The sequence below is a fragment of the Cherax quadricarinatus genome, chromosome 45, assembly GCF_038502225.1.
Source record: "Cherax quadricarinatus isolate ZL_2023a chromosome 45, ASM3850222v1, whole genome shotgun sequence".
NCBI classification, from domain to species: Eukaryota; Metazoa; Arthropoda; class Malacostraca; order Decapoda; family Parastacidae; genus Cherax; species Cherax quadricarinatus.
In genome coordinates, this window is record NC_091336.1 from 31,378,876 (window position 1) to 31,390,836 (window position 11,961).

Sequence of the window (11,961 nt, forward strand, 5' to 3'; positions counted from 1 at the left end):
GCTGGGGTTCTCAGTACGATGCTGGGGTTCTCAGTAAGCTGCTGGGGTTCTCAATAAGATGCTGGGGTTCTCAGTAAGATGCTGGGGTTCTCAGTAAGGTGCTGGGGTTCTCAGTAAGATGCTGGGGTTCTCAGTACGATGCTGGGGTTCTCAGTAAGCTGCTGGGGTTCTCAATAAGATGCTGGGGTTCTCAGTAAGATGCTGGGGTTCTCAGTAAGGTGCTGGGGTTCTCAGTACGATGCTGGGGTTATCAGTAAGATGCTGGGGTTTTCAGTACGATGCTGGGGTTCTCAGTGAGATGCTGGGGTTCTCAGTAAGATGCTGGGGTTCTCAGTACAATGCTGGGGTTCTCAGTGAGATGCTGGGGTTCTCAGTAAGATGCTGGGGTTCTCAGCACGATGCTGGGGTTCTCAGTGAAATGCTGGAGTTCTCAGTAAGGTGGTGGGGTCTTCAGTAAGGTGCTGGGGATCTCAGTAAGGTGCTGGGGTTCTCAGTAAGGTGCTGGGGTTCTCAGATGTTGGGGTTCTCAGTAAACTGCTGGGGTTATCAGTAAGATGCTGGGGTTCTCAGTAAGATGATGAGGTTCTCAGTAAGGTGCTGGGGTTCTGAATAAGATGCTTGGGTTCTCAGTAAGGTGCAGGGGTTCTCACTAAGGTGATGGGGTTCTCAGTAAGGTGCTGGAGTTCTCAATAAGATGCTGGGGTTCTCAGTAAGATGCTGGGGTTCTCAGTAAGGTGCTGGGGTTCTCAGTAAGATACTGGGGTTCTCAGTAAGATGCTGGGGTTCTCAGTACGATGCTGAGATTCTCAGTAAAGTGCTGGGGTTCTCAGTAAGATACTGGGGTTCTCAGTAAGATGCTGGGGTTCTCAGTACGATGCTGGAATTCTCAGTACGATGCTGGGTTTCTCAGTAAAGTGCTGGGGTTCTCAGTAAAGAGCTGGGGTTCTCAGTAAGATACTGGGGTTCTCAGTAACATGTTGGGGTTCTCAGTAAAGTGCTGGGGTTCTCAGTAAGATGCTGGGGTTCTTAGTGAGATACTGTGGTTCTCAGTAAGGTGCTGGGGTTCTAAGTAAGATGCTGGGGTTCTCAGATGCTGGAATTCTCAGTAAGATGCTGGGGTTCTCAGTAAGGTGCTGGCATTCTCAGTAAGATGCTGGGGTTCTCAGTACGATGCTGGGGTTCTCAGTACGATGCTGGGGTTCTCAGTACGATGCTGGGGTTCTCAGTAAGGTGCTGGGGTTCTCAGTAAGATGCCGGGGTTCTCAGTACGATGCTGGGGTTCTCAGTAAGATGCTGGGGTTCTCAGTAAGATCCTGGGGTTCTCAGTACGATGCTGGGGTTCTCAGTAAGGTGCTGGGGTTCTCAGTAAGGTGCTGGGGTTCTCAGAAAGGTGTTGGGGTTCTCAGTAACGTGCAGGGGTTGTCAGTAAGATGCTGGGGTTCTCAGTAAGATGCTGGAATTCTCAGTACGATGCTGGGGTTATCAGTAAGATGCTGGGGTTCTAAGTAAGATGCTGGGGCTCTCAGTACGATGCTGGGCTTCTCAGTAATGTGCTGGGATTCTCAGTAAGGTGCTGGGGTTCTCAGTAAGGTGTTGGGGTTCTCAGTAATGAGCTGGGGTTCTCAGTAAGGTGCTGGGGTTCTCAGTAAGGTGCTGGGGTTCTCAGTAAGGTGCTGGGGTTCTCAGTAAGGTGCTGGGGTTCTCAGTAAGGTGCTCGGGTTCTCAGTAAGGTGCTCGGGTTCTCAGTAAGATGCTGGGGTTCTCCTTAAGGTGCTGGGGTTCTCAATAAGGTGCTGGGGTAATCAGTAAGGTGCTGGGGTTCTCAATAAGATGCTGGGGATTTCAATAAGGTGTTGGGGTTCTCAGTAAGATGCTGGGGTTCTCAGTACGATGCTGGGGTTCTCAGTAAGGTGCTGGGGTTCTCAGTAAGGTGCTGGGGTTCTCATTAAGGTTCTGAGGTTCTCAGTAAGGTGCTGGGGTTCTCAGTAAGGTGCTGGGGTTCTCAGTAAGGTGCTGTGGTTATCAGTAAGATGCTGGGGTTCTCAATAAGATGCTGGGGTTCTCAATAAGATGCTGGGGTTCTCAGTAAGGTGCTGTGGTTCTCAGTAAGGTGCTGGAGTTCTCAGCAAGGTGCTGGGGTTCTCAGTAAGGTGCTGGGGTTCTCCATAAGGTGCTGGGGTTCTCAGTAAGGTGCTGGGGATCTCAGTAAGGTGCTGGGGTTCTCAGTAAGGAGCTGGGGTTCTCAGTAAGGTTCTGGGGTTCTCAGTAAGGTGCTGGGGTTCTCAGTAAGCTGCTGGGGTTCTCAGTAAGGTGCTGGGGTTCTCAGTAACGTGCTGGGGTTCTCAGTAAGGTGCTGGGGTTCTCAGTAAGGTGCTGGGGTTCTCAGTAAGATGCTGGGGTTCTCAGTAAGGTGCTGGGGTTCTCAGTAAGGTGCTGGGGTTCTCAGTAAGGTGCTGAAGTTCTCAGGAAAATGCTAGGGTTCTCAGTAAGGTGCTGGGGTTCTCAGTAAGGTGCTGGGGTTCTCAGTAAGGTGCTGGGGTTCTCAGTAAGATGCTGGGGTTCTCAATAAGATGCTGGGGTTCTCAGTAAGGTGCTGGGGTTCTCAGTAAGGTGCTGGGGTTCTCAGAAAGATGCTGGGGTTCTCAGAAAGATGCTGGGGTTCTCAGAAATATGCTGGGGTTCTGAGCAAGGTGCTGGGGTTTTCAGTAAGGTGCTGGGGTTCTCAGTAAGGGGCTGGGGTTCTCAGTAAGGCGCTTGAGTTCTCAGTAAGGTGCTCGGGTTCTCAGTAAGGTGCTCGGGTTATCAGTAAGGTGCTGGGGTTCTCAGTAAGGTGCTGGGGTTCTCAGTAAGGTGCTGGGGTTCTCAGTAAGGTGCTGGGGTTCTCAGTAAGGTGCTGGGGTTCTCAGTAAGGTGATGGGGTTCTCAGTAAGGTGTTGGGGTTCTCAGTAAGATGCTGGGGTTCTCAGTAAGGTGCTGGGGTTCTCAGTAAGGTGCTGGGGTTCTCAGTAAGGTGCTGGGGTTCTCAGTAAGGTGCTGGGGTTCTCAGTAAGATGCTGGGGTTCTCAGTAAGGTGCTGGGGTTCTCAGTAAGGTGCTGGGGTTCTCAGTAAGGTGCTGGGGTTCTCAGTATGATGCTGGGGTTCGTAGTAAGGTGCTGGGGTTCTCAGTAAGGTGCTGGGGTTCTCAGTAAGATGTGTTCTCAGTAAGGTGGGGCTTCTCAGTAAGATGCTGGGGTTCTCAGTAAGATGCTGGAGTTCTCAGTATGATGCTGGGGTTCTCAGTAAGGTGCTGGGATTCTCAGTAAGGTGCTGGGGTTCTCAGTACGGTGCTGGGGTTCTCAGTAAGGTGCTGGGGTTCTCAGTAAGGTGCTGGGGTTCTCAGTAAGATGCTGGGGTTCTCAGTAAGGTGCTGGGGTTCTCAGTAAGGTGCTGGGGTTCTCATTAAGGTGCTGGGGTTCTCAGTAAGGTGCTGGGGTTTTCAGTAAGGTGCTAGGGTTCTGAGTAAGGTGCTGGGGTTCTCAGTAAGGTGCTGGGGTTCTCAGTAAGGTGCTGCGGTTCTCAGCAAGGTGCCTGGGCTCTCAGTAAGATGCTGGGGTTCTCAGTAAGGTGCTGAGGTTCTCAGTAAGGTGCTGGGGTTCTCAGTTAGGTGCTCAGGTTCTCAGTAAGGTGCTGGAGTTCTCAGTAAGGTGCTGAGGTTCTCAGTAAGGTGCTGGGGTTCTCAGTAAGGTGCTTTGGTTCTCAGTAAGGTGCTGGGGTTCTCAGTAAGGTGCTGAGGTTCTCAGTAAGGTGCTGGGGTTCTCAGTAAGGTGCTGGGGTTCTCAGAAAGATGCTGGGGTTCTCAGAAAGATGCTGGGGTTCTCAGAAAGATGCTGGGGTTCTCAGTAAGGTGCTGCGGTTCTCAGTTAGGTGCTGGGGTTCTCAGTAAGGCGCTGGGGTTCTCAGTAAGGCGCTGGGGTTCTCAGTAAGGTGCTCGGGTTCTCAGAAAGGTGCTCGGGTTATCAGTAAGGTGCTGGGGTTCTCAGTAAGGTGCTGGGGTTCTCAGTAAGGTGCTGGGGTTCTCAGTAAGATACTGGGGTTCTCAGTAAATTGCTGGGGTTCTCAGTAAGGTGCTGGGGTTCTCAGTAAGGTGCTGGGGTTCTCAGTAAGATGCTGGGGTTCTCAGTAAGGTGCTGGGGTTCTCAGTAAGGTGCTGGGGTTCTCGGTAAGATGCTGGGGTTCTCAGTAAGGTGCTGGGGTTCTCAGTAAGGTGCTGGGGTTCTCAGTAAGGTGCTGGGGTTCTCAGTATGATGCTGGGGTTCGTAGTAAGGTGCTGGGGTTCTCAGTAAGGTGCTGGGGTTCTCAGTAAGATGCTGGGGTTCTCAGTAAGGTGCTGGGCTTCTCAGTAAGATGCTGGGGTTCTCAGTAAGGTGCTGGAGTTCTCAGTATGATGCTGGGGTTCTCAGTAAGGTGCTGGTGTTCTCAGTAAGGTGCTGGGGTTCTCAGTAAGGTGCTGGGGTTCTCAGTAAGGTGCTGGGGTTCTCAGTAAGGTGCTGGGGTTCTCAGTAAGATGCTGGGGTTCTCAGTAAGGTGCTGGGGTTCTCAGTAAGATGCTGGGGTTCTCAGTAAGGTGCTGGGGTTCTCAGTAAGGTGTTGGGGCTCTCAGTAAGGTGCTGGGGTTCTCATTAAGGTGCTGGGGTTCTCAGTAAGGTGCTGGGGTTCTCAGTAAGGTGCTAGGGTTCTGAGTAAGGTGCTGGGGTTCTCAGTAAGGTGCTGGGGTTCTCAGTAAGGTGCTGGGGTTCTCAGCAAGGTGCCTGGGTTCTCAGTAAGATGCTGGGGTTCTCAGTAAGGTGCTGAGGTTCTCAGTAAGGTGCTGGGGTTCTCAGTAAGGTGCTGAGGTTCTCAGTAAGGTGCTGGAGTTCTCAGTAAGGTGCTGAGGTTCTCAGTAAGGTGCTGGGGTTCTCAGTAAGGTGCTTTGGTTCTCAGTAAGGTGCTGGGGTTCTCAGTAAGGTGCTGAGGTTCTGAGCAAGGTGCTGGGGTTCTCAGTAAGGTGCTGGGGTTGTCAGTAAGGTGCTGGGGTTCTCAGTAAGGTGCTGAGGTTCTCAGTAAGGTGCTGGGGTTCTCAGGTGCTGTGGTTCTCAGTAAGGTGCTGAGGTTCTCAGTAAGGTGCTGGGGTTCTCAGTAAGGTGCTGGGTTTCTCAGTAAGGTGCTGGGGTTCTCAGTAAGGTGCTGGGGTTCTCAAAAAGGTGCTAGGGTTCTCACTAACGTGCTGGGGTTCTCAGTAAGGTGCTGGGGTTCTCAGTAAGGTGCTGGGGTTCTCAGTAAGATGCTGGGGTTCTCAGTAAGGTGCTGGGGTTCTCAGTAAGGTGCTGGGGTTCTCAGTAAGGTGCTGGGGTTCTCAGTAAGGTGCTGAGGTTCTCAGTAATGTGCTGGGGTTCTCAGTAAGGTGCTGGGGTTCTCAGTAAGGTGCTGGGGTTCTCAGTAAGGTGCTGGGGTCCTCAATAAGGTGCTGGGGTTCTCAGTAAGGTGCTGGGGTTCTCAGTAAGGTGCTGGGGTTCTCAGTAAGGTGCTGGGGTTATCAGTAAGGTGCTGGGGTTTTCAGTAAGGTGCTGGGGTTCTCAGTAAGGTGCTGGGGTTCTCAGTAAGGTGCTGAGGTTCTCAGTAAGGTGCTGGGGTTCTCAGTAAGGTGCTGGGGTTTTCAGTAAGGTGCTGGGGTTCTCAGTAAGGTGCTGGGGTTCTCAGTAAGGTGCTGGGGTTCTCAGTAAGGTGCTGGAGTTCTCAGTAAGGTGCTGGGGTTCTCAGTAAGATGCTGGGGTTCTCAGTAAGGTGCTGGGGTTCTCAGTAAGGTGCTGCGGTTCTCAGTAAGTTGCTGGGGTTCTCAGTAAGGTGCTGGGGTTCTCACTAAGGTGCTGGGGTTCTCAGTAAGGTGCTGGGGTTCTCAGTAAGGTGCTGGGGTTCTCAGTAAGATGCTGGGGTTCTCAGTAAGGTGCTGAGGTTCTCAGTAAGGTGCTGGGGTTCTCAGTAAGGTGCTGAGGTTCTCAGTAAGGTGCTGGGGTTCTCAGCAAGGTGCTGGAGTTCTCAGTAAGGTGCTGAAGTTCTCAGTAAGGTGCTGGGGTTCTCAGTAAGGTGCTGAGGTTCTCAGTAAGGTGCTGGGGTACTCAGTAAGGTGCTGGGGTTCTCAGTAAGGTGATGAGGTTCTCAGTAAGGTGATGAGGTTCTCAGTAAGGTGCTGGGGTTCTCAGTAAGGTGATGAGGTTCTCAGTAAGGTGCTGAGGTTCTCAGTAAGGTGCTGGGGTTCTCAGTAAGGTGCTGAGGTTCTCAGTAAGGTGCTGGGGTTCTCAGTAAGGTGCTGGGGTTCTCAGTAAGGTGCTGAAGTTCTCAGTAAGGTGCTGGGGTTCTCAGTAAGGTGCTGAGGTTCTCAGTAAGGTGCTGGGGTTCTCAGTAAGGTGCTGGGGTTCTCAGTAAGGTGATGAGGTTCTCAGTAAGGTGATGAGGTTCTCAGTAAGGTTCTGGGGTTCTCAGTAAGGTGATGAGGTTCTCAGTTAGGTGCTGAGGTTCTCAGTAAGGTGCTGGGGTTCTCAGTAAGGTGCTGGGGTTCTCAGTAAGGTGCTGAGGTTCTCAGTAAGGTGCTGGGGTTCTCAGTAAGGTGCTGGGGTTCTCAGTAAGGTGATGAGGTTTTCAGTAAGGTGATGAGGTTCTCAGTAAGGTGATGAGGTTCTCAGTAAGGTGCTGGGGTTCTCAGTAAGGTGCTGGGGTTCTCAGTAAGGTGCTGGGGTTCTCAGTAAGGTGCTGGGGTTCTCAGTAAGGTGCTGAGGTTCTCAGTAAGGTGCTGAGGTTCTCAGTAAGGTGCTGGGGTTCTCAGTAAGGTGCTGAAGTTCTCAGTAAGGTGCTGGGGTTCTCAGTAAGGTGCTGAGGTTCTCAGTAAGGTGCTGAGGTTCTCAGTAAGGTGCTGAGGTTCTCAGTAAGGTGCTGGGGTTCTCAGTAAGGTGCTGAAGTTCTCAGTAAGGTGCTGGGGTTCTCAGTAAGGTGCTGAGGTTCTCAGTAAGATGCTGGGGTTCTCAGTAAGGTGCTGAGGTTTTCAGTAAGGTGATGAGGTTCTCAGTAAGGTGCTGGGGTTCTCAGTAAGGTGCTGGGGTTCTCAGTAAGGTGCTGGGGTTCTCAGTAAGGTGCTGGGGTTCTCAGTAAGGTGCTGAAGTTCTCAGTAAGGTGCTGGGGTTCTCAGTAAGGTGCTGAGGTTCTCAGTAAGATGCTGGGGTTCTCAGTAAGGTGCTGAGGTTTTCAGTAAGGTGATGAGGTTCTCAGTAAGGTGCTGGGGTTCTCAGTAAGGTGCTGGGGTTCTCAGTAAGGTGCTGGGGTTCTCAGTAAGGTGCTGAAGTTCTCTGTAAGGTGCTGGGGTTCTCAGTAAGGTGCTGGGGTTCTCAGTAAGGTGCTGAGGTTCTCAGTAAGGTGCTGAGGTTCTCAGTAAGGTGCTGAGGTTCTCAGTAAGGTGCTGGGGTTCTCAGTAAGGTGCTGAGGTTCTCAGTAAGGTGCTGGGGTTCTCAGTAAGGTGCTGAGGTTCTCAGTAAGGTGCTGGGGTTCTCAGTAAGGTGCTGGGGTTCTCAGTAAGGTGCTGGGGTTCTCAGTAAGGTGCCGGGGTTCTTATTAAACAACATAAACAATAACAATACTTACCTTCCCCTCAGTGGATGGTTCTTGTATGTAGATGTTACTCATCTGTAGTAGACACTGGTTAAGTTATCACTGTTATTGTGTACTCAGCCTGGTCTAGTGTTGTGTACTCAGCCTGGTCTACACTACTGTTGTGTACTCAGCCTGGTCTACACTACTGTTGTGTACTCAGCCTGGTCTAGTGTTGTGTACTCAGCCTGGTCTAGTGTTGTGTACTCAGCCTGGTCTACACTACTGTTGTGTACTCAGCCTGGTCTACACTACTGTTGTGTACTCAGCCTGGTCTACACTACTGTTGTGTACTCAGCCTGGTCTACACTACTGTTGTGTACTCAGCCTGGTCTACACTACTGTTGTGCACTCAGCCTGGTCTACACTACTGTTGTGTACTCAGATTGGTCTACACTACTGTTGTGTACTCAGCCTGGTCTACACTACTGTTGTGTACTCAGCCTTGTCTACACTACTGTTGTGTACTCAGCCTGGTCTACACTACTGTTGTGTACTCAGCCTGGTCTACACTACTGTTGTGTACTCAGCCTGGTCTAGTGTTGTGTACTCAGCCTGATCTAGCGTTGTGTACACAGCCTCTTCTAGTGTTGTGTACTCAGCCTGGTCTACACTAGAGTTGTGCGCTCAGCCTGGTCTAGTGTTATGTACTCAGCCTGGTCAAGTGTTGTGTACTCAACCTGGTCTACACTAGAGTTGTGTACTCAGCCTGGTCTAGTGTTGTGTACTCAGCCTGATCTAGTGTTGTGTACTCAGCCTGGTCTAGTGTTGTGTACTCAGCCTGGTCTAGTGTTGTGTACTCAGCCTGGTCTACACTAGAGTTGTGTGCTCAGCCTGGTCTAGTGTTGTGTACTCAGCCTGATCTAGTCTTGTGTACTCAGCCTGGTCTAGTGTTGTGTACTCAGCCTGGTCTAGTGTTGTGTACTCAGCCTGGTCTACACTAGAGTTGTGTGCTCAGCCTGATCTAGTGTTGTGTACTCAGCCTGATCTAGTGTTGTGTACTCAGCCTGATCTAGTTTTGTGTACTCAGCCTGGTCTAGTGTTGTGTACTCAGCCTGGTCTAGTATTGTGTACTCAGGCTGGTCTAGTGTTGTGTACTCAGCCTGGTCTAGTGTTGTGTACTCAGCCTGGTCTACACTAGCACTGTTGTGTCCTCACCCTGATCTACACAACTGTTGTGTAATCAGCCTGGACTACACTATTGTTGTGTACTCAGCCTCGTTTACACTAAGTTGATGTGTACTCAGCCTTGTCTACACTGGTGTTGTGTACTCAGCCTCGTCCACAATAGTGTTGTTGTATACTCTACCTGGTCTAAACCACTGTTGTGCACTTAACCTTGTCTACACAATTGTTCTGTACTCAGCCTAGTCTACACTAGTGTTATGTAGTCAGCCTGGTCTACACTAGTGTTGTGTACTCAGCCTGGTCTACACTAGTTGTGTACTCAGCCTGGTCTACACTAGTGTTGTGTACTCAGCCTGGTCTACACTAGTGTTGTGTACTCAGCCTGGTCTACACTAGTGTTATGTAGTCAGCCTGGTCTACACTAGTGTTGTGTACTCAGCCTGGTCTACACTAGTGTTGTGTACTCAGCCTGGTCTACACTAGTGTTATGTAGTCAGCCTGGTCTACACTACAGTGTTGTGTACTCAGCCTGGTCTACACTAGTGTTGTGTACTCAGCCTGGTCTACACTAGTGTTGTGTACTCAGCCTGGTCTACACTAGTGTTGTGTACTCAGCCTGGTCTACACTACAGTGTTATGTAGTCAGCCTGGTCTACACTAGTGTTGTGTACTAAGCCTGGTCTACACTAGTGTTATGTAGTCAGCCTGGTCTACACTACAGTGTTGTGTACTCAGCCTGGTCTACACTAGTGTTGTGTACTCAGCCTGGTCTACACTAGTGTTGTGTACTCAGCCTGGTCTACACTAGTGTTGTGTACTCAGCCTGGTCTACACTACAGTGTTATGTAGTCAGCCTGGTCTACACTACAGTGTTATGTAGTCAGCCTGGTCTACACTAGTGTTGTGTACTCAGCCTGGTCTACACTACAGTGTTATGTAGTCAGCCTGGTCTACACTAGTGTTGTGTACTCAGCCTGGTCTACACTACATGTTGTGTACTGAGCCCAGCCTGGTCTACACTAGTGTTGTGTACTCAACCTGGTCTACACTAGTGTTGTGTACTCAGCTCAGCCTGGTCTACACTAGTGTTGTGTACTCAACCTGGTCTACACTAGTGTTGTGTACTCAGCTCAGCCTGGTCTACACTAGTGTTGTGTACTCAGCTCAGCCTGGTCTACACTAGTGTTGTGTACTCAACCTGGTCTACACTACATACAACACTACAGCAGCGGCTACAGTAGCTGCTCGACTGTTGTTGTTGCTGGGGTTGTTAAGGGCCACCAGGCCCCACCCCTTATTAAACTCTGCCTCATGGAAGTCCCAGAAAATTATGTATCCCAAATTTGGAAGGGAATAGGAAGGAAGTTTATTTAGGTACAAGTACATACACTTCCACTGATATGTCGTTAGTTATATATGGTGGGTCTTTGTCTGAGACTAGCACTGTCGTCTGCATACAACTGATGATTACACTTAACATTGATGGTCACGATTTAGATTTAGATTTTAGATTTTGCCACCGAAGTGGCTAGTAGCTAGTTTATTGTGCACCCCATATCCATCCTGTGGACGGTAGCGCGAGAGCATATGGATACACAAAAGGCCTAGGAACTAGGCCCCAAAGGGTTAACAGGAATACATATGGATTTATATCTATATATCTATAGTTCACTTATCTGTTACAAGCAAATTTAGGAAATTTGCTTAGTATATCTGGTATCTTATTTTCATTAATAAGATATCTTGACATGTCACACAGGTTATTATACTGTCTGTCTCTGTATTCCTCAATAAGTGGACAATTAAGCACATAGTGTTAAAGACAGTGACCATATGCCTGATCACATAATTTACATTTAGTTTAATCATCATCTGTGTGTCTCCCAAACTGCCAGAAGTACTTGTTACCAAGCCTAAGCCTGGCCACTACAATATCAGTCAGTCTGTTCACATTGCAAGTTGCTCCATAAACATACTTATCTACGTTCATGTTATCATAGTGGGTTATAGATCTACTCAGCCTTCTAACTGCATTCCTATAACAATCATTTTCATTATTTACTTCTCTCCTAATATTATTCCTGATGCTAGACACAGTTATACCAAAGTTATATTCTACATTCTCCTTCTGGGTACTCTTCTTGGCTAACATATCAACTTTATCATGAAGGAGTAATCCAATGTGTGATGGGATCCATAGCAATTGTACATTAATTCCTTTGTCCCTAATTTTTGAGTATCTATACCTGGCTTCTCCAATGAGCATGTTGTTGGAGTCATTATATGAGTCAAGAGCCTTCAATGATGACATAGAATCAGTAATGATGATAGAGTCAAGCTCAGTGTCATAGGTTAGCTTTAGCGCCATTAGGATTGCAAACAGTTCAGTTTGTAGTGTAGACGCCCAGTTGTTAATTCTTATGCCTAACTCAACAAATTTATTATCGTTCTTAACTAGGGAGGTGGCAACAAGAGCAGATGCAGCCCTGCCAGAAGACTCCTGTTTAGATCCATCAGTGTATATAACTTGTGATAACTTATTACTACCAGCTAGGTGAGAAATTTCTTCTTGAGCAGTTGCTCTAACAAGAGATTTAAGGAAGGGATTACTAGCAATGAGCTTCTTGGGAGGGACTTGTAGGTATGTGATATTAAATGAACACATCTTCCATGGAGGGGTGAAATGCTCTTGTTGCCTACAGTGATACAGTTCATGCAGGTTATAAAACTTAATGCAATTGCACGTTTTCACAATCCATTTAGATCTGTGTGTATTTACCTCTAGACACTTGGTAAGATTCACTGTGACAGTGTCTGGTTCGTTTCTCAACATTCTAATACCGAGTACAGTGTTAATTTCAACAATCCTATCACTGATACTAGAAATACCAAGCTCCTTCCTCATGTTAAGAACTTTTGTAGATCTGGGACAGCCAAGAATAATCCTGAGAGCTTCATTTTGCATTAACTCCAAGGGTCGGAGAGAACTTTCTCTAGCTAATATCAACATGGGAGCAGCATAATCAATTAAGGACCTAACATAGGCTATGTACATCATTCTCACGATTCTCACATTTGCACCATAGTTGGGATTGTAGCCAGCAACAGCTTTGAGAGCATTTAGCCTAGCTTTACATTTCTTGTTTAGTTGTGGTATAGTGGATTTGTTAAAGGGTACATCT

General features: G+C 48.8%; 1 protein-coding gene across 2 annotated transcripts in view; it reads right to left on the reverse strand.

Moving 5' to 3' along the window:
* Nucleotides 1-10,087, reverse strand: part of LOC128694925 (spliceosome-associated protein CWC27 homolog) — a gene marked incomplete at its 3' end in the record, with an annotated part of 102,704 nt that extends 92,617 nt beyond the window's left edge. Inside the window, 2 exon segments of one of the 2 annotated variants that reach the window (XM_053785301.2) lie at nucleotides 7,646-7,687; nucleotides 9,996-10,087. In XM_053785301.2, coding sequence (XP_053641276.2) covers nucleotides 7,646-7,687 — 42 coding nt within the window. 2 annotated transcript variants of the gene reach the window in all.
* Nucleotides 10,088-11,961: the final 1,874 nt, after the last annotated feature.